The sequence below is a fragment of the Gossypium hirsutum genome, chromosome A05, assembly GCF_007990345.1.
Source record: "Gossypium hirsutum isolate 1008001.06 chromosome A05, Gossypium_hirsutum_v2.1, whole genome shotgun sequence".
Lineage (NCBI taxonomy): Eukaryota > Viridiplantae > Streptophyta > Magnoliopsida > Malvales > Malvaceae > Gossypium > Gossypium hirsutum.
The window spans coordinates 40,067,572-40,093,783 of NC_053428.1; the positions used below are offsets into that span (position 1 = coordinate 40,067,572).

A 26,212-nucleotide genomic window follows, 5' to 3' on the forward strand; every position below is an offset into this window, starting at 1 on the left:
TTTATAATTATTTTGAATATTAAAAATTATTTTGAATTTTTTTGTAATTTTTGTTGAGAGAGATATCAATTTGCTCATTTTCAAAATTAATAAGGACCAAAGGGGTATTTACACTAATATATTATTTGAATTATTTGAGTCATTTAAATTGTAAAATTCAACTTGACTCGAACCTAAAACTCGAATTAATTATTTGAATTGACTCAAATAACTCAATTCAATTAACTTGAAATTCGAATTCTTTTTAAGCTTTTCAAATCGAATAGAACCAATCATATTTTTACCATTTTTTTATCACAACATGATATATGTTTGCATACGTTAAAATTTTGGGAGTATTTAAAGGGGACGAGGCCTTTGTCTATATTATGAGTAAATATATTAATGTTTTATACAATTTTATGAGTAAATATACTATAATTACTTTATAATTAATTAATGTCATACAAAGGGGATGGATAACCCGATCACCGGCCGCATCAACTATTTAAAGAGTGTCCTCCACTCCCTTCCTCACAACACTCAACTCCCCCCTAAACAAACATTTACATCCAAAAACCACACACACAAAAAGAACAAAAAAATGGCAGTCAGCCACTTATCAAATGATCTTGAAGATGATGAATACATTGAGATGGAAGTCAGTTCATACTCCACCTTCTTCTGCAACCCCTCGTCCATAAGCTCACCACCTCCGCAGTTCCCCATCCCCATAGAGTTTGAGTTCCAAATGTCTTCTTCCATGGAAATCCAGCCCACTACTTCACCAGCTGACGAACTCTTTTACAAAGGCAAGCTTCTTCCACTTCACCTTCCTCCTCGTTTACAAATGGTCCAAAAACTCCTGCAAAACTCGACTTCCGTTTATGAAGACTTCTATGGGACTCCTTTAACGAGCACTCCATTTGAATCCTGCAATGTTTCGCCTTCTCAGTCGTGTCGGATTAGTCAAGAGTTGAATCCTGAGGAGTGTCTGTTTGAGTACTCAACTGAAGCTTTGAGTGGCCATTGCAACGATAAAAACCACCGGAAAAAGTCCTCGTCGTCGGTCATCGGTTCGAAACTGAAGGCATATAGGGGTTATCTGAAATCTTTGTTTAGTAAATCAGGATGCTCCAGTGAATCATGTTCAGCAGCAAAAGTTGCTGATGAAGGATCCATCCTGAGAGCGAAAGAAAGGTTGGATCGATCCATGATGATGAAATCAACAAAGAAAGTTCCATTCGGACAAATTCGTCATAGGAGATCTTTGTCTTTGGCTATCAAACGACAACATTCGACGAACAAGTCTCCTTCTTCTTCTTCATCATCATCATCTGGTTCTTCTCCATCTCCAAACTCAAATGGTGTTCAGTATTTGCAGCTTCTTAAACGAAGCAGCAGCGTGAATGTTGAGATTGAGAGTCCAATTCAAGGAGCCATTGCGCATTGCAAGCAATCTCAGCAGTTGATAAGGTCGAGAAAGACTGTTAGTGAAGTTGGACATGCAATATGGATATGACGTGATTCCAACACGATAGTACGGTGATGTACAACGAAACACGACCAATGACATCATTCAACATCTGTGTCAGGTTGGAATTTTTTTGATGTGTTCCTCATGTACCGGTAGGACACCGAACAAGAGAGGCTAAGGGACCGTTGCAGGGCTGAAATGAAAGAAAGTGATGGATTGAATTCCTTAAAAAGAAAACCTTTTGGATGTTGAGACTTTAATCCAGGATTCAATTAAAAGGTAATCTCCTATAGAAAGATCAAACAGTCAGATTTGACATCAATAGTTTCGGTTGGAGCGAAAATGGTAACAACAATTTTAGTTCATTTATGCCACCATTGGTTAGTAGTTCAATAATATTAAAAAATTTTATTTTAAAATATTTGTATTACAATAGTTTTCTTTACTTTTTTTTTATTTTGTATAATTTCATTATTAGTTCTGATCATATATATTTTATTATTTCAATGCACTCGAACCCATATCCTCGCATTAGTAGCAATACTCATGTTAATCGAGTTAAGACTCAAACGACTATATTACAATAGTTAAATATAAAATAAAGAATAATCAATATAAATTTAAACTTAAAATTAAAAGACAAAAAAATAACATCTCTTCAAAATAAGCAAATAAATATATTCTTTTCCTAAAAACAAATTATATAATAACTAATAATTACTAATTGAAATTAACTTATAACTAACTTATATACTAAAATATAATACAAAAAAATATCACTCTTAGCGAACACAGTGTTAGGGTTTTAATTGTTTTTGTCAACCATATTAATTGCAATTGATGGCAATAATATTTAAAGGTGATAAAAAAATAAAGTTATACTATGTAAGTTGAAGGCCTTAATCACCTATACAGTAAAATGTTAAAGCAGATATGGTTCAAACTATTGAAATTGGTAAATATCTGGCAATGGTGCCGGAGCACCATCGGCATCTGCTACGCTTAATGCATCAGCACTGTCGGCACCAGCTAACCTTGGCGTCCGAGCTCCATCAAAGCCAGTCAGGCAAAGGCAAATTTAGAGGTGGTAGAAGTCGGATCCCATAAAATTTATAAAATTGTCTTCTAAGGTTTTTAAATTTTAATTTTTAATTTTAATATTATAATGTAGTGTCTAAAGGATAAACTTGTGTTTAGGCCCCTCAAAATTTTCAAATTTTGTTCTAATTTGATATCTTTTATAGAATTTATAATTTTTAATGATAAATTTAATAACATTTTTAGTTTAATTTAGTATATTAATATAAAGTTGTATCTAAATATTAATTTGGTGAAAATAAAGTTTAATAATTGCAATATTGGAGTATAAATAATATTTAAATATTCATTAGCTAAAAAATAAATTAAATTTAAATAATTATAATATCTAATACAAATTGAGCATTTAACTTATTTTACTTTTTTTTTCTAAATTTCGGTTTCAAATTTAAAAATACGTTGTTGAAAGTAAACCCAGTCAATGTGAGTTGGACCTACTTTAAACATATATATTATGGCCCTGTTTGGCAATTAGTGATAATACTCTAGAACGACATATTTTTATGCGTTAATTGCATGTTTATTTTGAGTATGACCCTACTAATTTGAGTTATTTATGGTCTTTATCTTTCAAGGACTAAATTGGAGGCAAAAGGAAATTTAAAGAGTAAAAAGTGCAAATTTGAAGATACAATGGGCCAACATGCGACATAGGGAAAAAAGTGGTGCTAAAAATACAAGTATGGAAAACATAAGGGCAAAAGTGCAAAAGAAGAGATTTTATAGCACAAGACTCTATTTAATGTTTAATTATATTAGGATAATTATTAAGGATTATTATTTAGATTTAATTTTAGGATTTATTTTCATTTATCTTTTATTATCTTTATTTATTTGTATTTACCTTTTAGAATTTAATTAGGAATAGGTTAGGTTTCTTGGTACTATAAATAGGGGATGAAGTGACACAAATTTCGTCCATATTTTGCTATAAATACTCACTCCCCTATAAATCTAGTCTTTTTATTCTTTCCATATTTTCTTTCAATAAAAATTCCATTCCCATTGTATTTATTTGTTTTTCCCCAAAAATCATGAGCCACTAAATCTATCTAGCCTTTTCCCCAAAAATCATGAGCCACTAAATCTATCTAGCCGAAGGTTGTCAAAATTCCCCAAAAAGGGTTCTTGAGGCTTAGAATCTGTACTTAGCCTTCTCAACGAATATGCATTGCTTCTCTACATTATAGGGCTGAAACGTCCGTCCATGTCCCTTAAAAGGTAATCTTTTCAATGTGTGCAAAAGCGACCACTTTGTATGTTTTGGGAAGGTTGTACAGTCAGTTCGTTAGCTTACTGCATCAGAAGTTGGTGAGTCCAAGAGACAAAATGACGTGGGATTCGCCATTGAGAAGTAATGATCTAGCATAAGATGATCCCGTAGAAGCGATTGTTGGCTAGAGTCGAGTTCCGCTAAATTGTAAGTCTAAATTCTTGGAGTTGGTGGTCGTAGGCGTCCTCTTCCACTATAACTGGCTTATTCTGTTTGAGAAGGATCACCTAAAAGCCGAGGATTGAACCCAAGGCGGATCGAGACAACTGGAGGCTGGAATCTCTCTATAAGCACCTTTTCCTCAACTTTATTTATTTCTATTATTTTTAATTTTTGAAATCCCAATCAAAACTTTTAATTATGTTTTTATTTTATTTTTCCATATCAGAACTTTTAATTCTATTTTTTTATTATTTCTTTTCCAGGTACGCATGTTTTCTTGGGCACGATTCTGACCAAGATTTCGAGGAACAAGCAATTGTGCAAATCCGGTCCCTAAGAATTTGGCCCTACTTCCCTTATACTATTATTTTTATTATTTTCAATATTTTATAGGGATAGGATATTTTTGTGCTCTCAACGACCGCATCAAATTTTGGTACCATTGCCGGGAATCGGTAACGTACTAATCTTGTTCTTTGTTTCTTAAGACCAGATCTGTTCCAGGTACTCTTGCGTTTGATTTGGAAATAGAGAAGACTATTAGAGCCAATCGCAAGGAGACAAAGTTACGAAAAAAACAATCAGGAGTGGTTGGGACTCAGAGTAACCCACCACCAGAAATCGAAATCGATGACGAAGTAGTGTCTAGGGTTAACGAAAACCGTACTCAAACATTTGAAAGTGAAAAAGTAGAAGTCAATTCCCCAGAAGAAGTGCTTAACACTAGGGTTAATGAAAACCCGAATCTAGGACATCAACCAATAGCTGAAACAATTCGGCAACTGGCCGAAGCTCCTGCAAAACAACCACAATTGTGCATTACGTATCCTACTATAGATACTAATTTTGAATTAAAGTTAGGCTTAATCTAGCTACTGCCAACTGTTCGTGGGTTGCAAAATGAAAATCCCCACAAACATCTGAAAAAGTTCCATATGGTTTGCCTTAGTATGAAACCTCAGGGGGTAACTGAGGATCAAATTAAACTGCGTGCTTCCCCTTTTTCCCTAGCAGATTCAGCTAGGGAATTTCTATTTTATTTACCTCCTAGATCTATTACAGCTTGGGTTGATCTTTCTCGTTTATTTCTCAACAGGTTTTTCCAGCATCAGGGGCAGCAGAGTTAAGAAGGGAGATAGTTGGAATAAGGTAAAAAGAAGCAAAGTCTCTTTACGACTACAAGGAGCGATTTAAGAAGCTGTGTGCGAGCTGCCCACAACACGATATAACGGAACAATCTCTTCTCCAATATTTTTATGAAGGCTTGAAACCCATAGTATAGATGCCCCTAGTGGAGGAACGTTGGTCAACATGACTCTCCAACAAGCAAGGGACTTGATATCCACAATGGCTTCAAATAATCAGCAATTTTGAGCCAATCCTGAGCCACGTAGAAGGGTTCACCAGCTAAGTAATTCGACCTTAGAAGATAAAGTTAATAGACTTGCTAATATTCTGAATTCTCTTGTTGCAGAAAAAGCAAAACCAGCCCGGCTATGCGGAATATGTGTTACACCTGAACATACAACTGATGCATGTCCCAGTTTGTATGATGATACTATAGCTCATTTAGATGCTGTGGCAAATTTCCCTGGGCCACCACAAAGGCGATACGACCCCTACGCTAATTCCTACAGCCCAGGATGGAAGGACCATCCTAACTTAAGTTATGGGGACAACCCACGGTATAATCAGCCATAACAAAATCAACTTCCACAACAGTCACGAGATTCAGGTAATTCCTTGAAACTTTGGTCAATAAATTAGCAGCTAATATGCTTGATTTTTAGTAAAAAATCGAGGCATCTATAAGAGAGTTAACCACATCAATTGAGAAATTGAACTTTTAAGGGAAGCTACCGTCACAAACGGAACCAAATCCAAGACAACACGCAAATACAGTGATGTTACGAAGTGGAAAAATACTGCAACCAATTCCTGGCAGGAATTTTGGCCAATAAATCGCCCAAGAAAATCCTGAAAACGACGAATAGGTCCGAGCGAAACCCCCATTTTTGAAAATTCAACCTCCATTTCCTAGATGATTAAATCAATATCGAAAGGGTAAAAAAGACAAAGAGATCCTCGAAACATTCAGAAATGTCGAGATCAATATACCATTGTCGGATGCCATCAGACAAATTTTACGGTATGTCATGTTCCTTAAAGAACTCTGCACCAACAAATGAAAATTAACAGGTAATGAAAAGGTAAGTGTTGGTGAGAATGTATCTGCAGTGTTACAGCGGAAAATGCCAGCGAAATGTAAATATAGGGGCATGTTCGCAATACCATGCAAAATAGGCCACTTAGGAATAAAAAAAGGCTATGAAGCCTCCATAAATGTAATGCATTTTTCTATTTATGAATCACTTAACGTAGGTTTTTTGACGAAAACAGGTGTTACTATACGGTTGGCGGACAAGCCTGTTATGCATCCTGAAGGAGTCCTCAAAGACGTAATGTTGAAAGTTAATGAGCTTATTTTCCCTGCAGATTTTTATGTGATAAAAATGGAAGAGGATATAGCTCCTGGGTCTTTAGACATCTTGTTGGGGTGACCTTTCCTTAGTACCACAAATACTAAGATTGACGTACGAAATGGAACCCTCACGATGGAGTTTGACCGGAGATCACGAAATTTAACGTTTATGGCACTATTAGTTATCCCAGTGAAATCTTGAACGCACCAGATCTGGAATTAAAACCATTTTCTGAGCATTTCAAATGTACATTTTTGGAAAATGATGTGACCATACACGACTTAAAAGGGATTAACCCCTTGATGGGCACACATAAGATTTTCTTGGAGAAAAAAACGAAACCAAAGAAAGAGGCACAAAGACGATTGAACCCAAATATGATGGATGTGATAGAAAAGAAGAATCTCCAAGCCCGTACGAAAGAAAGAATCCAGTTGGAACAACTCCAAGACTAGTTGAAGCGTCAAGCTAGCGACGTTAAACAAGCGCTTGTTGGGAGGCAACCCAATTTTTATTTATTTTTGTTTTATTTTTTGGATATTAATAAATTTCTCTTCTTTTCTCTAGGTAAACCGACAAAAAAAAACTCAGGAATTGGCATACTTTAACAAACAACCCTTATCTTATTCTTATTCCAACAAAGAATAGTACGTCCCTGCCCCATGACTACCTAAAACCTACCTCCAAACACTCACCCTGCAGCCAAACATCCCTCTTATACACCCCCAAACCCTAACAATTTATCCTGTCTTTCTCATCCCACCTACCACCGATTTTTCAAGCGCCATTGTAAGGACCCGCAGCCAAGCCGCCACTAAACCACCTTTCACCATCAACAACTGCTTCTCAGTGCCCCAACATGTCAACTTAGCTGAAAAACGCCTTCCCTTCCTTCCTCTCCTCCACGCGACACCGAACCTTCTCCTTCTTCTAGCTATGCATGAACGACTGTTACTACATGGAGAGCTTTTCTAAAACCTTTTTTCTTTCAAATATTTATTTTCCATTTTCTTTCACATCGAGGACAATGTGTTTTAAGTAGGGGAAGGTATTCTTCATTATTTCTGTCATTTATCTACTGTTTTTAGTGTTTTATTACTGTTGCTGCTCCTTATGCTCATTTTTACCCACATTTAATTTTTAGAATATTCTGCCTCTTTTCATGCCCAAGATTTTTATCAGGAATTGCCCACTGTTTGACCTACAAGCATGATTTTTGTCTTCTGAGAAAATTATGATTTTGCTATAATTGATTTCATCTCCACTGTTTTATTTATAATATGTTAAAATAATTATGATTAATAAAGTTAACCCTATTTTGTTTTTAGTAAATTTGATTAAGTCTAAATGAAAAGATGACACTTAATACAATTGCATGCTTAAAATATGTTCATGATCACTATTAAGGTGATTGTTGAAACTTATTTTTGACACTTGATTGTTGCTCCTAAGTCCTCTAAAATTAAAATTTCATTTAATAATAATGTTTCCGTGGTTATGAGTGCAGCTTAAGATGTTACTATCTGAGTAACCAGGGTAGAATGCTTGGGTTGTCATCCTATTTCGCGTCAAAAGGTTGTGTGACGTGTAAGGTAAAACTCCGCTAACCGGAATTAATTTTGAAGAATATGCTGGGCTGAGTAACCGGGATGAGGTGCTTAGCTGTCATCTCTCTTCGCGCCAAAAGGTTCGATATATTCTTAAGAAAAATAAAAATTAGGAGTATGTTGGGTTGAGTAACTCGGGTGGGGTGCTTGGCTATCATCTCTCTTCGCTTCAAAAGGTTTAATATATTCTTAAGCAACAATAAATTAATTCATTAATTAAAAAAATAAAAAAAGAAAAAGAAAAAATGGATGTATTAATAAAATGTGGGGTCTAAGGTAGAAACAAATAGGGTGTCTTGATAGGTTTGGTAAATTACCTAATTTTCATGAAATAATCCAAGTCGATCTTAATTTTTGTGTGTGTTAATTGGAATACTTTTTCAATTTTACTTAAAGCAAGCTAAGGGTTCTCTTTATTTTTCATATGCATTTTGACTAGTTTTTATAAAACTTTGAAGTGGTACTTCTTTCATGGCAATTTCTAAACTTCACAGTGGATAGGAACCATACTTGAGGGCAAGCATAGGCTAAGTAGGGGGAATTTGATAATACTCTAGAACGACATATTTTTATATGCTAATTGCATGTTTATTTTGAGTATGACCCTACTAATTTGAGTTATTTATGGTCTTTATCTTTCAGGGACTAAATTAGAGGCAAAAGAAAATTTAAGGGCAAAAAGTGCAAATTTGAAGATACAATGGGCCAACATGCGACATAGGGAAAAAGATGGTGCCAAAAATGCAAGTATGGAAGACATAAGGGCAAAAGTGCAAAAGAAGAGATTTTATAGCACATGACTCTATTTAATGTTTAATTATATTAGGATAATTATTAAGGATTATTATTTAGATTTAATTTTAGGATTTATTTTCATTTATTTTTAATTATCTTTATTTATTTGTATTTACCTTTTAGAATTTAATTAGGAATAGGCTAGGTTTCTTAGTACTATAAATAGGGGATAAAGTGACACAAATTTCGTCCATCTTTTGCTATAAACACTCTCTCCCCCATAAATCTAGTCTCTTTATTCTTTCCATATTTTCTTTCAATAAAAATTCCATTCCCATTGTATTTATTTATTTTTCCCCAAAAATCATGAGCCACTAAATCTATCTAGCCGAAGGTCGTCAAAATTCCCCAAAAAGGGTTCTTGAGGCTTAGAATCCGTACTTAGCCTTCTCAATGAATATTGATCGCTTCTCTGCATTACAGGGCTAACACGTCCGTCCATGTCCCTTAAAAGGTAATCTCAACGTGTGCAAAAGCAACCTCTTTGTATGTTTTGGGAAGGTTGCACAGTCGGTTCGTAAGCTTATTGCGTCAAAAGTTTGTGAGTCCAAGAGACAAAATGGCGTGGGATTTGCCATTAAGAAGTAATGATCTAGCATAATATGATCCCATAGAAGCGATTGTTGGCTAGAGTCGAGTTCCGCTAAATTGTAAGTCCAAATTCTTGGAGCTGGTGGTCGTAGGTGTCCTCTTCCACTATAACTGGTTTATTCTGTTTGAGAAGGATTACCTAAAGGCCGAGGATTGAACCCAAGGCAGATCGAGAAAACTGGAAGCTAGAATCTCTCTATAAGAACACATTTTCCTCAACTTTATTTTTTTCTATTATTTTTAATTTTCGAAATCCCAATAAGAATTTTTAATTTTGTTTTTATTTTATTTTTCCAGATTAAAACTTTTAATTCTGTTTTTTTTTATTTCTTTTCCAAGTATGCAGGTTTTCTTGGGCACGATTCTGACCAGGATTTCGAGGAACAAGCAATTGTGCAAATCCGATCCCTGAAGATTTGAACCTATTTCCCTTATACTATTATTTTTATTATTTTTAATATTTTATAGAGATAGGATATTTTTGGTGTTCTCAGCAACCGCATCAATAAGTTAATAGTTGATTGTAGTGACTAGTTTGACCAATTGTTTCTATTAACTGATTTGACCAACTAATTCTATTAACTGTTTATTTAAAAATGTTTGGTAAAATATACATCGGAAAGGGCTCTGCTCTTAAGTCTGAGTTATGGGCCATTTTAATTGGACTTGAAGAGGCTCAATTAAGGAACTATAGTAAGGTTGTTTTTTAAAGTGATTATTTGGATGCAATTGAGATGATATTGGGAAATTCTGTGAATATTCCTTCAATGACAATTATACGAAGGATTAATGACGTAAGAAGAAAGTTACAAGAAGTTAAGTTCCAATTTGTTCCTAGGGAGGGTGATATGGTATTGGTAGCAGATTGGTTTGCTAAATCAGGCTCGATTAATGACGTTGAACTTACTTTTTTTGAGTTTCCTAGCTTTCTTGTTAGGAAATCATTATTAGAAGATAAACTTGGTGCATCACATGTAAGATTTATTTGATCTAAAGGTAGTTGGTTGCCTTCTTTTATTATAAGAAATATATATATTTGGTAAAACTTAACTAATAGTTGAAAGCTGATATGTGTAAAATGACAAATAAGGGCCTGGCACATTTTATTGTTAAGTATTTATCTGTTTATAATACTATAATCTTTATTGGGTGAAATTATTGAAATAAAACTTTATTATCAAAAAATTAAAACATCTATTATAGAAATTAATTAGTGAATACTTTTAAAAATTTAAATAAACAAATTTCTTAAGCTCATTATTTGCAAATATTAACCTTGTGGAAATTGATAAATATTAATAGTGTATCAATATAATTGTAAACTATATTCTTAGTGATAACTATGTCATGTTCTTAGCATTAAATTAGTGATAATTATGTCACACTTTAAATAAATTTGTCAAGTAACATATTTCAATCAATATAAAGTTGCATAAGAAATCATTTTACACAAATAAATTGAAAATAAATTAAGAGTACATAAATATTCAAGAAATATATATATGTGACAAAAGGAGTAATTTTTTAGCAAGCATGGTCAAATATATTATTCCACATATCTTATTCTCAATTAGCCGTGAAAAAAATTGTCCATCCCTGCGCTTTTTATTTGAAGATTTTAATTCAACAAGCTCTTACAAACCTCCATTCATCAAACAATACAATTCAAGAGTTTAACTACCCAATTTTCTATTTGTGCTTAAATCAATTAAAAAAGTCCAAGACTCTGTTTACCAATCACCCTTTATATAAATATTCCAATCTCCTTATCAATCATTTTGGCTTCTCCTTTGCGGACGGGCGTGATGCTAGAATACCATGTGCACCACCTGATCTTATTGCCGCCAACCTATGATCACAAGCAGCATATAAAATAGCAAATTGAGAGCATTGAAGATACCATGATCTTTTCCATTTGCTCAAATGTAAAGATGGTAAATAAATATTGAGTTCCATCAATGATGTGGAAGCCGCCATGCTTTTCCAGTAAAATCATAAACTAAAGCAAAAACATAAATATAATTTCAATTAGCTAATCATATGATGGCAGAAGTAATCATGACATTGATTCCATTAATCTACCTGTCTTCCTCTTTAAACCTAACCAAGTTGAGAAAAAGGAAACACAGTGTACAATAAATATATATAAGTGAAGATCTTCCATGTGTAGTCTAACAGCTTTTCAGGTGGTTGCTTTTCTTTACTTTAACAGTGTTTAATTTTATCAATCTGTATAAACTAAACCCTAAACTTTTTATTAGATTAAACTTTAAACCCAAAAAAAAGCAAATGAAAAGGCTAATTTGATGTTGGTTAACCACTAAGGCTGCGATTTCCATGAATGTTTATTAGAAAGAAATTAAAAAAAAAGGGCTGCTAAGCCTGATTTTTGCAAGAATGTATCTCACTTTGAAGATATATTAACGATGTTGTTTGTACAAATACTTCATTAATGTAACAATATGGATGTAACCCTTTAATTATATTAAAAGCCTTAGACTTGGACCCAAATGATTTAATAAAAAGGTAAATTACACTTAAGGCCATTAAATTATTAGTAAGTTCACATTTTGATCACTTAATTTCAAAAAGTTACAAAAGAGTTGTTGAACTATTCAAAAGTTTTCAGTTAAGTCATTAAATTGTTAAAATTGTTGCTATATGGCATTCTCCATTCGCACTAATTGAAAGCTCTCATTTCCCTTCTCTTCTCTTCTATAGTTCAATATTTTCAAGAAATAATTTTTAACGTCAAGAATCTCGAACTAAAATCTAAATAAATTTCTTCTCTGATCTCTAACATTAACCATCAGATTACTTGGACCTAAGATATGTTCTTAGACTCGTTGATGGGTATTGATCCACTGTATCAATCATCAAATTATTACTTGAAGCTCGCTAGTTGGACTTTTAAGAAAACAAACATAACCATCCAGTTACTTAAATAAAAAATTTCAAATAGTTAATGATCATTTTATAACTTTTAGAAGTTAAAATAATTAAGACATAAACTTATTAATAATTTAATTATTTTGGATCTAGTTTACCCTTAGTGAAAATTGAACTTAATAAAGAACATTGAACTTGTGGACTTGAATCTACTGGCTTCAATAAGCCATTGGGCTGGAAAGCAAACTGTGCCTTAGGCTCTTTAATTGGGTGAAAATGAAAAGGCCCCATGATTTTTATTTCAAAACACAATAACAAGTCAATATTCTAATATTCACAATCAAATTTTATTATTCATTCCTGATTATCCCTTAAGTTGAAGTGACCATGGTATACTTAATAAAAAAATTATGTCAACTTAGACATAAAATGAGGTTGGCAAATTGTTGCCATTTTTGTGTAATATATATTTTTTAAATGATTATTCTTATCTGACATTTTTGTTTTTTCATGCTTTTTTTTTGTTTTTTTAAATCTTGATTAATCGGATACCAACTCGAATAGAAAATGATTAATTTATCTTTTTTTTAAATGATTATTCTTATCATTCTTGTGGCATTTTTGTTTTTCATACTTTTATGTAATTTTAAAATCAAAAAATTAAAAATAACATATCTAGGATTTAAATCGTGTTTAATGAATTTCTAAACAAATTATTTACCACTACACCATTAATAGTTCTTAAGTAAACTTTTAAATAATTAACTTTTAACATAAAATGTTTTCTATCACCAATTCGTAGTTTTCACATGCATACGCATGTGATAGATTTCTAATTATATATAATGATCATGACCAAATTAGTGTCACTCATAACCGGGTCTCAATTCAATTGTTAAATTACCAAAATGTCTTTATTCTAAAAAAATAGAAAATATTAATTTAAGGGTATTTTTTTTCTTTTATATAAAATCTTAAAAAAAAATTCCATATTCATGATGGGATTTAAACCCTAAACACCAAACATATACTCTGCTAACTTTACCATCCCAACTAAAGTAACATTTAGTTTTTTTACGTGAATTCTTAAAAAATATATGATATAATTATTTTTACCTACATCATGAATATGTCATAATCTTATTGCTAATGTCATCAATTGAGTTAATTTACCAATTCAAGAAAAAAAGACATGCTACAATAAACAATTAAAGTGTATTTAATATTCTTAATATGATGTATTTATCTATTTAAACTTTCTTTTACTCACAATTTAATTTTTTTTATTTTAAGTTCGTACATATTATACATATGTGTTGTTATAATAATTAGTTTTAAAACTTATATTTTATTATTTATTGTATGTTATTTATAAATGCAACAATGCATTCTAAATACATGATTTTTATACATATTTTTTAATCTTATTATATATTTTAATTTTATTATGCACGCATTATTATCTCTATCAGTGTCCGTGTGAAAACTTTCACCCTCTCTTTTTAAAGAATTGGGTTGAGGTGTGCTTCATTGTTAGATTGATGTTTATGATATATGAAAAGCACTGTAAGCGACCAAATTGGTTTTTTCTGAAAATCATGTTTAGATTGGGAGAAGTTTTAGGTTTTATTAATGGCAATGGTAGCAAGGTTGTTGACATTGTTGTGGAATGCTAAAAGGTTAACCTTTTGTTCCGATGTTGCAGCTGCATTTCGTCTTTCTACATGTGAGGAAATTGAGGCGGATGGCCGGTGTTGGTGATGCCGAGAGCCGAGTCGTGGAGGTTGAATGGATTCTTAATTGGATCATGTTTGTTTTCACTAGACTCGTATCACACATTCTGAAAAGCGGAAAGCTAATCAAAGATGCTTCCAAGTTCGAAAAGGGTATGGAATGGCCACTTGCCATGCTCGGAATGGCAGGAATGAATTTGCTTAATGTTTTTCTCGGCATCGACCTCTTCAATGCTTTCAAGAAAGAGACGAAACGCCACGAATGACGGAAAGACTTGGCTCAATCTTAAAGCTATCATCTTCTTTTCAATTGATTTCATACAGGAAGTGCTTTTTCAGTTCAAAATGAGGTATCACTGTAAATTTATGTACAAGAGAAAATGTTATATATGTTTTCAGTTTAACAAATCCAAAACATGTTTAATGTAAATTACGATGGTAATGAGCCTTCAATATTCTTTTACTTTTATGATAATAAATTTGGATGTTTTTTAAATATTTGAATTTGTAGATAATGATAGGGTATCTAATTTATTATTTATCACTTAAATATTTATAATATTTTTTTAAAATTATATAAAAACATTGTTGAATTCCAACTCCACCTCTGTATTAGATTCCTAATAAAACTAGAACTAAAACACATATCTATAAATGTATTATTTCTTTGCTTATAAAATCATATCATAACACAGAAAAAAATATATAAAACATTGCCATGGCTTTCTGTTACAACGTGAACATTAGGCAAGAAAACGAGCCTAACTTAGAAGAATTCAGTGATAATGTTTTCAAAATCAATAGAGAGTTTCGTTATATTTTATCTCTCAACGCCGAAACCACCCTAGATATCTTTAACCAAACCCTGGTTTTTGGTCGAGACATGTTTTTATCCGACCAACATCATCGAGACATCATTCTTTGCATGGTTCTTGATTCAAGAGCTTCTCCAGAATTCATCGAGTCCGCCGTCTTTCCTCCTATTTTACGTTTTGCAAGGGATGCAAATAGCAACCCAATGAACCTTGGGCTTAAAGTAATAAATATGAATGTGGTTGTGGAAATAATTGTTGATGTGAACATCAACGAGGAGGATGATATTAATTATGATGACGAGTTGATTGACGAATCATTGATGAACACTGAAATCAACTTCACGCCAGCTAGTAGGTCATCGATTGAAGGTTTGGAAATGGTTAAATTGGATCCAATGACGAAGAGGGAGGATGAATGCGCCATTTGCTTGGAGGAGTTTGTGAAAGGCAAGGAGATTGCTTCGATGCCTTGCGGTCATGGTTACCATGATGGTTACATCATTAAATGGTTGAAAATTAGTCATCTTTGTCCATTGTGTCGATATCAAATGCCCACTTTAATTCACCTTTAATCCTATCATTATTTTAAGACGTCTACTTTTAACGTGCTTTTTATTTTTTTATTTTTACAAAGAAAATTATAAACAAATAAATAAATAAAGAGTTGATCAACATTACCCTCAATTGTAAGTGTAACCCTTCGTCATTTATCAGTGTCTTTTTCATCATTGAAATTTGTGGAGGGGAAGGAGGATATGATTTGAACCTTCTTATCTGATTTTGGTTTAGTACGTTAGATTATAAAACCTACACTTATAAACCTGTGCAAGGCTAAAACTATTGTATATCTATTTTGGTTTATCTGCTCTTTTTCTTTCCATTCTAAGTTTCAGGCCTTCGGTGTCCAAGTTTTAAGTTTTAATGGTTAAATTTCAACAATAATAACTTTTTTTCTAGATTATATATTAATGGTAAAATTTGAGTTTGGGTACTTGTATTATACCAAACACAACCAAGGAATTTATGGTAAAAAATTTTCAAATTCATCCAAAGTTCTGTAATTCTGTTCATACTTCATCATCCTTTGATCATACAATTAAACATTTCAAACTTCCCAATCTGAATCTCTAAACAATAAATTAAAAGCAAACATCAAGAAGGAAACGAATTGCATAGATTTTGTAAACCAGACATTGAATTCACAGTTCTTGAATTGTAGCATTCATCGAAGAAGACAACCCTTTGAATGAGACGAAGATGATAACAAAGAACTCGACGAAATCCGGGTTCCATGGAACAAATCCGACATGTAATTCCCCAAATCATCAGGCGAAATCCTCACGAAATCCGCATTCAATTTCGTCGAAAACGTTTCGTAGAATTCTCTATAAACCGGCACAAGTTTTCCGTCAATCGAAACCTTCAATTCATCTCTTAACTTCCCATCGGGTACAATCCACGAAATCTGTTTCACATAAACTTGTTCGAAAGCAGCATTGAATCTTTTGAAACAGTCTTTTACTGCTTCGTACGACAACTCTGATGTTGTTCTTTCGGGCAAAGATTCGAAAACCCGATTCCAAGCAACTGATTCGTAGTTCAAAGCATATTGTTTGATCTTCTGAGAATGTCGGGACAACCATTGATGACCTAAGAGATGTTTGAGGGTACTTGTCTGAACTTGATTGATGATGAACTGAAGATTGTTTGCTAAGAAAAGATATGAAAGTGACAAATCTTCGTATAGTTGTGCTTTACTGTCAATCTTGCATAAAAGGATCAATATTAACCATGCAAGATGGACAGAAGCGGCTTGCTTCGGAGCTTCGATGACGGTAGGATCGTTAAAGTAAGATTCCGGAAATAGTGCGTTGTCTATCGGTGGATGAATCGATATGATGTCGGAGAGAATCCGATCATAATCGGACAGGGAAGATAAGTAACTCATCGTGGATTGAGCGAGGGGATGAATTCCTCCGCCGGAAACCGGTGTTTTGGATGAGTCTTTTCGGATTGATGATCCGAAGTTCGTGAGCAATGTTTTAACCGAGCCACCAACTTTTTGCAGTGATGAAAGGGCCTGGAGTTTAATGGCTGAAGTCAATTCAACGTTGAATATCGACTCGATATCCGGCCGGAGTTCGGAAATCGCTCCGTGGAGTTCGAGTAGCCGGAAGATTCTATCCGGCGGTGAGTTCTTATTCTTGGCGATGAGTTCGGGGAGCTTGAAGAGATTCTTGGCTCCTTCCGTAGTTATTTCAGCGAAACAAGCGTCTCTTATAGTTTGAGATGCCGAGAAAACATGATCACAGAGAATTTTTTCGCCATTGAAGAGTGATTTCACAGCGATCTTGACTGCATTCAACCAGTTCTTGATTGTAAGATGGAGATATTCTCTATCCATTTTGTTGATTAGGGAAGATTTGAACTTTTCAATGCCAAGAAGATACAATCCTCGATCCACTATCGATTTTCTGAACGATTTGTAAATGTGGGCGCACTCTTTGCCATAGCCAGAACTGCTCATGCACTCAGCAATGGCTTTCAAATCCGCCATTGCTAACGCCGAGACCCTCTCCACTTCGCTGATAGACTCGCCAGCTACTTTCAGCTGATCAGCCTCATCTTCTTCGACATCAAAACTGGCCGAACCATAGGATGACAGACTCGTCGAGACCGATTCGGGATCGAGCCGCTCACGGTTGGACGATAGTATCTGATAAAATTCTTTTTCAAGCCTTTTCATGGCGATTTGCATGAGGGTTTGAGCGATGACGAGCTTATGGGGAGCCGAATTTTGAGAAACTAGAAAATGCATGGTTCCACGAAGATCCATAACGCATTTGAGGTACTCTTTAGCTTCTTTTCTGTTACGGTGAAAGAGAGGGGTGATTGAGATTGATGAGGAAGAGTTTAGGTCCCATATTTTGATGATTGATTCGGCATTTTGAATGGTTTGTTCCACCATTGAAGATGTAGGGGAGGTTGGAAGTGAAGAAGTGGAAGTGGGAGACAAGGTGTTGTTTGAAGTGTGAAAAGACACCATGGTTGAAGCTTCCAAGGTATAAGAGAGAGATTGGTGCTAAATTTGGATTTGGGAGGAGAAGGAATAAATAGAGGAATGGAGCAGCATGTTTACCGTTGACTTAATTCCGTGTTGAATGCTTGAGATATCTTGCATATTTTCAACAACAGTGGCGTGATTAGTTATTATATTCATTCATTATATGATAATAAAATTATTAATTATATTAAATTAAAATTACTTTATTTTAAAATAAAATAATATAAAGAAAATTTGCTAAAATATTTCATCTAATGGAATACATTTGCTAAAATGAAACTCAAAGGGAATTGACGGAAGTTCGGTTTAATTGGATGCAAAGTATGATATGTCCCCAATCCTTTTAAACATAAGTCTAGAGTGAATGAGTTTGGCTCGCTCCCAATTAATTTTATCTAAATTTATTTATATTTGTAAAATATTATTTTAAACTTACCTATATTTTTTTTATTTTTAAAAAAATATTTATATTATATTATTGTAATCTTTAATAATTTTATATTTTTTTATTTATTGAAATTATTTATAGTCTATCTTAAAATTATTTTAATGTTTACATTAGAGAGTATTATATATTTAGTATAGGTTTATTTTTTTAATGTGTTCTAAATTACATAATTTATAAAAATAACATAATATAAAGTATTACAAACTCAAAACAGGTCAGGTCGGGCCAGGCTCAAGCCTTAAATGTTCAAGTTCAATCCCGGCCTATATTTTAGACAGTCCTAATTTTTTTGACCAATCCCATTTTTCGAGCCTAATATTTTTTTTCCAAACCCTCCCAAATTTTGAGCGAGCCTTTAGGCCTGGACGGGTAGTCCGATCGAGGAACAGGTCTAGTTAAACATAGCTATCCTTGGACCTATTTTTTGGCCATCCTAAAATTACTATTCATTTAATATTAAAAATAAAATATTTTTATAATTAAATTTGAATAACTTTAATTTTTTTAAAATTAATAAATTACAATTCATTCGAGTCAGACTAAGTTTGATAAATTTGGGTATGATAGGAGAGTTTAAATACGATTAAAATAAGGTATAATGAACATTTTAGCCTTCTATTTAATTTTTTGTTTTTTTAGTCTTCAAATTTGTATTTTTTGTCATAACATTTTTTAACTTTACTGACATAATGTACATGTAGATTGTCACATGGATAACATGTCATAATTTAATTAATTTAACTTTTTAATATTCAAAATTTTTTATAAAAATTATTTTTAAAAATTAAAAATTATTTAAATTATTTAAAAAATCTTTTTAATAATTTGAAATTGTAAAAAATTAATTAAGTGCTAACATGTCAACCACATGGCAATACACGGGTATGCCACATCAATAAAAGTAATAAACGCTAACTATTTTCATCCATTTTGAGATGTTTAAACAACTAAATGTAAATTGAACAGGCAAAAATTTAAATGAATAACAAAAATAAATTTTTTTATAAAGTTAAAAGATTAAAAAATTTTATTATAAATAATGAAAATGTTTAATATACATATCTAATTCGGATATAATTTATACATGATTTATGCTTATACTATTGATAAACAAATGAAAAAGAAAAAGAGTTATATGCGGATTGTAAGTAGAGGTGTGTATGGCCGAGCCGGGCCCAACTAAAGATTTAGGCCCGTTTGTTAGGCCCAAGCCTAGTCCGCTCCGAAAAATAGGTCTAAAATTTTGTCCAAACCCGGCCCAAATAAAAATGTTAAAATCCGAGCTTGACCCGACCAGCCCATATTAATTTTTATATTATTTTTTATATAATTTTAAAATATATATAAACCATCAAAAATACTAAAAACATCAAAATAAATATTTCTCAATAAATTGAAAATAAATTTTAAAAAATATGTATACTTAAATAACACTAAAATAGATACAATTTAACAAGCAAATGCCTCTAAAATAATAACAAAATTAGCAAATGCCTTTAAAATAATAAAAAAATTAACAATAAAATAAGTTTTATATAATATCCAAACAATAACAACAAAATAGTAGCAACATACTAGTAAAATAGTAGCAAATAGGGAGAAAATAATAAGAAAATAATATTATAAAATAATTTTTTATTTAGTGAATTCTCGGCTCGGCTCGGCCCAAAATGTCTTACCGAGGCCCGGCCTGTTTTTAAACGGTCTTTATTTTTTTGTCCAAGCCCATTTTTCGGGCCTTATTCTTTTATTAGGTTTTTTTATATAACTTTAATCCAAAAAAATATTTAAACAATAATTTTGTAATAATTAACTTTCAATTCCCAATTATTCTCGTTAGAATAATGAAAAAAGGAATCCAAGGTCTATCAAGAAGTAAGTAAGAAACAACAATAGTTGAGTTTCTGGTCCAAAGCTATTGGTTTTATAATTCGTTTACTCCCATTTATATATTTTTTTTCAGAAAATTATTCAATCATTAAAAAAACAATTTTTTGGAAAATTGAAGTAAAATAAAAACCCAACATAAATACAATATTAAGAGGTTATGTGGTTGACTTTTGATGATAATGGTTTGAAACTTTCGAAGGAGCAACAGCGTTGAAACATAAGCCAAAGATGATGGCATTTGGACAATGCTAAGACTTGACTAATGTTGGTCGAGTAAGAATTTGCGGCTCTCATTTTCTGCTCTATTTTTCCCAATGTTTTTTAACTTTCAAATCTCTATTGTGTGGGTAATGTTAGACTGCCTCCTGCCTCCTGCCTCCTGCCTCGGAGTCTTGTCGGAGAAATTTATTTTCATTTTTAAATGTATAGCTAATTAATCACGGTGAGATTGTTGTTTTTTTTTTTTAACACTTTTCTTCTAAATAAGATGGTTCTGACTATTTACGGTGTAATTAGATTTAAAAGAAAAATGTGAGTTATGAAGGATTAAAGTTGATACTCTTATACGCTCTCCGGTATTTAATATAAAACTCAATGGATAAAAAAATCATGTTAATGAGATTTTCATTCAATAGTAAGACTAAACCCTAAAAACTAAAGTCCTAAGTTCGGGTTTCACCTTACCTAAATATGTGAGTTTTTTTCTTAATTAATTAATTAATTGTTGAATTAATTATTTAATTCAGTTATTATAATAATTTCTTTTTTTTTTATTTCTTGAAACTTAAAAAACACATACCTCAACATATAAATCTTTACTTGAAGGTTTAGCTTGGAGGTCAAGCTGCATGGATTCCATTCCTTCTGTCCTCAATCGACTACTTTGATAGAAGCAGGGCGCAATGGTAGACTTTAGCAGGATAGTTTTAGCAAGTATCAGTAGTTAAACGGCACTAGTTTTTCGATTTAATTAATCTATTTAATTTAATTAAATAAATCATAAAAATATTTAAAAATAAATAATTTAATTTAACCGGTTTAATCATCTAATTCAATTCATCTATACATATTCTTAAATCAATCAATTTAATTTTTTTAATTAGGTTCCATGATCATCAAATTTGAAAGATTTTGTTTTATTGTCTAAAATATACGACATTTTATTACTTCACTATGCCTGGGTTTAAAGAATTAATTATAAATAAATATAATTTTAATTATATTAAATCATTATAATGTAAAATATTAATTATTTTTATATCGTATGTAAATAAATTTAAAATTTATTCTCCAGTAATTATGATAAATTATGATAAAAACACTATATGAAAAAGTTAAAACACGATGAAAATGACAAAAAAAAATAGTTTAAATTTGTTGCCCTATTTGCATATCAACTCTATGCATCATTAATGCATCCCAAGTTGTCTGAGAAAAAAATAAAATAAAAGGATTTTTTAATAAATACTATAAATTTGATTTTGATCTAATTAAAATTAAGGATAAATCGTTATCTAATTTTTAAATCGTTTTCGAGTGAATCCCTACAATTTTATTACCTAATTTTTAAGGCACTTTCATTTGTCACCTAATTGTTAAATCTTTAATAGTGGTTAATTGTACACATCAAATCACATTTATACTTTCATTTTGCTCACCTAATTTTTACATCACTTTCATTTTGACAACTCAAAAAAATATATATATATATTTTTAAATATTGATTGAGGTAAAAAAATATTAAGAATTGAATTGAAAAATAACAGAATTTAAAATAATGAATTAAAAAAATGTCAACTTGTACGTGTTTACCCTGTCCGGAAGTTCTAATTTTTTTTCATTATTAAAAAAAATTATCCCTTTATAATGTCAGCCGATTTGTTATTATAATATTGAAATTAATTAATTAATTTAATCTTCTTTTAAAATTTTAAATTTTATTTTATGTTTTCAAATTAAAATCAACTCAAATAACTTATCTTTAATAATTTCTACAAAACACAAATTTCCTTTGATTATATAATCTTAAATCTTCCATACTAAGTTAAAAATAAAGAAAAATCATTAAAATTGATTAAATTATTTAATTTTGTCGGTCATGCCAAACAAAATTCATAATTCTTTTCATCACTTCTTTACTCAAACAAAAAACATGCAACTAATTTAATTAATTAAAAAAAAATTCCATTCAAGATTATACAATCAAAAAAATTAAATTTCTTAAGCAATTATTAAGGATAACTTGAGAACATAAAATAAAATTTTAAAATTTAGAAAGAGATTACCCCAATGATTGATCCACATGTCAAATTAGAAGTGAAAATTAAACAAACTATATGTAACATAAGTGCCCAAATTGCAAACTGTTTATTTTAAATGCCTTAAATGGAAAAAATTTTATAATCCAACGACTAAATTGGGTTAATTATCGCTTGAGCTTGAACTCGACTACATTCCAACCCATAAAAGTATTCCATCGCCATTTAAATTCTCACTCAAGATTCGCCTTAATAACAATTGACATTGCCATCTTCATCGTTGACATCAATTAGGAGGGGTATAAAATCATGACTGAAGCGACCTCAGGGAATGCCGAGGAGAAGTTCCTAAATATGGCATTGACCAGCAAAGATCCCAGCATGACACTAGTGAGATGTTTCAAAACAAAGATAAATGGATTTCATTTCTAACCTCCATCTAAATTTCATTCTTAAGCAGAATGTCCCTCATTTAATTACCACTTCCATCAAAAAGATTAAAATCTAGATTTGACATATGGGAAAATGTTCAAAAACATAAAAACCAAACAAAATCACAGCTCGGGTTTTCACAAATAAGTAAACACAAACGGATTTCAAAATAGAATCTCAAATATCTTATCCTACACCTTAATGGCATACTTCCTCATGGGGAAGTACATTTCCTTCTTCTTTTCACGTTCTGTCTTCAGCGATGCCTAGGGCAAGCAAACAAATCGATATTCAGATACAACCAAACAAGCTATACAAATAGCAAGCAAACTAAACCCGAATACATGTTTCATTGATAGTTCTATGCATTCAAGATGGATGGAAGCTGCATGGCAGCTGAAATGGCACGATTTTATGTTATTCTGATTTCCGACTTTTCATTTTCTTAATGTACTCATGTCTGACACCTATAACAAGCACATCTTCAGACATGGGTATGTGAACTTAACCCGACACTCACACTAGGATTTTAGTAAAAAATACTTATTCAACAAAAGCTATAATAAAAGCATATTCGCATAATCAAAAGAATGTCTGTACCTGATGCTTGGTAAGCCTTCTCCTGATGGCTCTGGTCTTCTTTGGACGGAGATCAAGGGGCAAGAACTTCTTCTTCTTATATGCCTCCCTCAGTGCAGCCTTCTGCTTCTGTGAGATCACTGTCAACACCTGAGCAATTGACAACCTCACCACCTTTCTGCATTCATACAAACAGAAGAATCAAAATAACATGCCAAAGCCAATGAATCCGGAACCGGAACATGCCAAATCAACAAGGTCTAACAAAATATTGAACAAGTCAAAAATGAAACTCATATACAATGCACTCCAAAGTGTACAGTTTCAAAACCAACATATACGTTAGTCCTAACTAGCTCTTTAAAAGCTGAACTTGCCAATCAAATGATATCGGAATCAATATCGCTACTTTGCTTTTCGCTTCTCATATAGTCACCAAATGATATAATTCGAGGGAGAAAAAATGGCATATGGCTAAAATAAATATAAATTCAAACATATTGTTCCATACATAAAAGCGAAATTATTAAGCTTCTTAATGAAAACCAATTTCTTAAATGTTTTAACGTTTTATTTATCACAACACATTTTAACAACTATACAGAAGGGAAACTTTGTTCCAGAGATACCAGCAATTCACTTTCACTACATAGCAAAAACAATATAAGAAAGTACCAATCGAACAAGAAAATCCTTTGTTAGAAACAAATGAATACCCATTTCTCCAAATAAACTAGGAAATCAAGTTCCATTTGCATATACCCAATTAACCCTCAACTTACGATCCATAGCTAACACATACAACAGATTAAAAAAGAACAATACAGAGAGAGAAAATTACATCTTGGAAAGCTTGTTAGGTGCACCACCGGTAACTTTGGCAACACGAAGAAGAGCGAGCTCAGCTTTGAGATCTTTCAACTGAGCCAAAAGCTCAGTTTTTGATTTCTGTCTCAACTCATGGACCTTGATTCTCGCTGTTTTTTTTAAGCGATTTACAAACAATAACATGAAACAAAGATTAAAACACATGAAAAATCCATGTTTGATTTTAGGAAATGTAAGAAAAATATGAACATTTTAAAGGTATTTGAAGAGTTACCCATTGCTTCTTCCGCTGCTCTTCAGAAGTGCCGGCTTCTCTCTGTCTTTCTTAAAGTATGATGAAACCCTAATATTAAAAGGAGACTAGGGTTCTAAAGAATTGGGTTAAAATTGGTTTATTTTATTGTAGTTTATTGGGCTATAATATTATATGGGCTTCTAAACTTGGGCCTGTTTGGATAAAGTCTAATGGAGGAATGAGTATAGCTTCTCCACAAATCGATTTTTATAATTTCTCTAAAATTTAGTTTTTTTTAATATTTATATATTTTTTTAATTTAGTCATCAATATTATAAAAAGAGTTGAATTTGACAATAAATATTTAAAAAAGAGTTGGATTAAAATCTTTAAACAACCCAGCAATAATTACAATATTATTCTAGTAACATCATGTAAAAACCAAGCATCTATCCGCTGATGTTTCATGATTATTTCCGGAGGTTCCTAAAAGACTATTGGATCATAAGAGAAAGCTTTCATAATCCCAGCCAACGTATAAGCAGCTCTATTAATTTCTCTTGGAATCTTCTTAATGACCACCTTCTATTGTCTCCTACAAATCTCTTGAATTCTCAAAGTTAGGTCCCGGCCGGTACAATTACCTACAAGACCTATCTAAAACGGCTTCCACAGTTTGAGAATAATTTGTTTCGACCAGGATATTAACTCAATTAGCATCCCACGTTATAAGAAGTCCATCATAAATAGTCCAAAGTTTAACCTGCCCAACATTGCATCTATCAATGTTTCTCCCAACTCCTCCACGCCACATACCAAGTTCTTCTCTAGCCACAGCAGTTGTCGATGCAACTCCTGAAATAGGATCCCTTCACCCATCCTTAAAAAAAAGCTTTTAACTCTATTTACAATATTTAAGGAAAAGTTGAAAATTAAATTGGGTTAATGGTAAATTTAACTACTAATTTTTTTCATGTTTTGTCAAAATGACTTTAATTGTATTTTTTAGACTTTTTTGGTCATCAACATTTATTCTTTATTTCAAATTGCTTTTATTTTTCAACAGATTTGATGAAAGTATCATTAAAAAAATTAACGGGGTAATGTGGAATTTCATATGTGGAATATTTTTAATGAGATATAATCTATTATTTAGGTAACCCAATAAAATAATTACATGTGAAAAATTATAAAATAAATAAATAATTCATGAAGTTAAAAAAATAACTTTTAACTTAAAGAAAATAAACGTAATTATCTAAAAAAAAGCACACATTCAATATTTTCGATATAGATTACATTCTATTAAAAATATTTTACATATAAAATTTCACATCATCCCATTAAATTCTTAATGGTAATTTCATCAAATCTATTAAAAAAACGTAATTTGAAAAAAAAAACAAAGGTTTATAGCAAAAAAAAGACTCGAAAATACAATTAAGGTCATTTTGACAAAGCATGTAAATATTAGTGACCAAATTTGTGATTAAGCCGATTAAATTTTACATTATAAATTTTTGTAAGAAATTTTTTAATAATTCAATCAGATTTTTTATTGGTTAATTCGGTTGTT

At 31.8% G+C, this 26,212-nt stretch overlaps 4 protein-coding genes across 4 annotated transcripts; 2 read left to right on the top strand and 2 right to left on the bottom strand.

Annotated features, from left to right (window-relative positions):
* The first annotated feature begins 521 nt into the window (after positions 1-521).
* LOC107961194 (probable membrane-associated kinase regulator 4) lies at positions 522-1,937 on the top strand. Its single transcript, XM_016897400.2, has one exon. It carries the CDS (start codon positions 584-586, stop codon positions 1,499-1,501), a length of 918 nt encoding a protein of 305 aa, XP_016752889.2. The 5' UTR covers positions 522-583; the 3' UTR covers positions 1,502-1,937.
* A 12,868-nt stretch (positions 1,938-14,805) lies between these two features.
* On the top strand, positions 14,806-15,474 carry LOC107960574 (probable E3 ubiquitin-protein ligase RHG1A). Its single transcript, XM_016896903.2, has one exon. It carries the CDS (start codon positions 14,806-14,808, stop codon positions 15,472-15,474), a length of 669 nt encoding a protein of 222 aa, XP_016752392.2.
* A 544-nt stretch (positions 15,475-16,018) lies between these two features.
* LOC107961195 (exocyst complex component EXO70H1) lies at positions 16,019-17,967 on the bottom strand. Its single transcript, XM_041112396.1, has one exon. It carries the CDS (start codon positions 17,946-17,948, stop codon positions 16,125-16,127), a length of 1,824 nt encoding a protein of 607 aa, XP_040968330.1. The 5' UTR covers positions 17,949-17,967; the 3' UTR covers positions 16,019-16,124.
* A 4,993-nt stretch (positions 17,968-22,960) lies between these two features.
* Positions 22,961-24,789, bottom strand: LOC107957340 (60S ribosomal protein L35). Its single transcript, XM_016892848.2, has 4 exons — positions 24,676-24,789; positions 24,415-24,550; positions 23,595-23,751; positions 22,961-23,260 (listed from the first exon to the last, which is right to left on the bottom strand). The coding sequence occupies exons 1-4, from the start codon at positions 24,677-24,679 to the stop codon at positions 23,186-23,188; spliced, it is 372 nt and encodes a 123-aa protein (XP_016748337.1). The 5' UTR covers positions 24,680-24,789; the 3' UTR covers positions 22,961-23,185.
* Between the last annotated feature and the right edge of the window lie 1,423 nt (positions 24,790-26,212).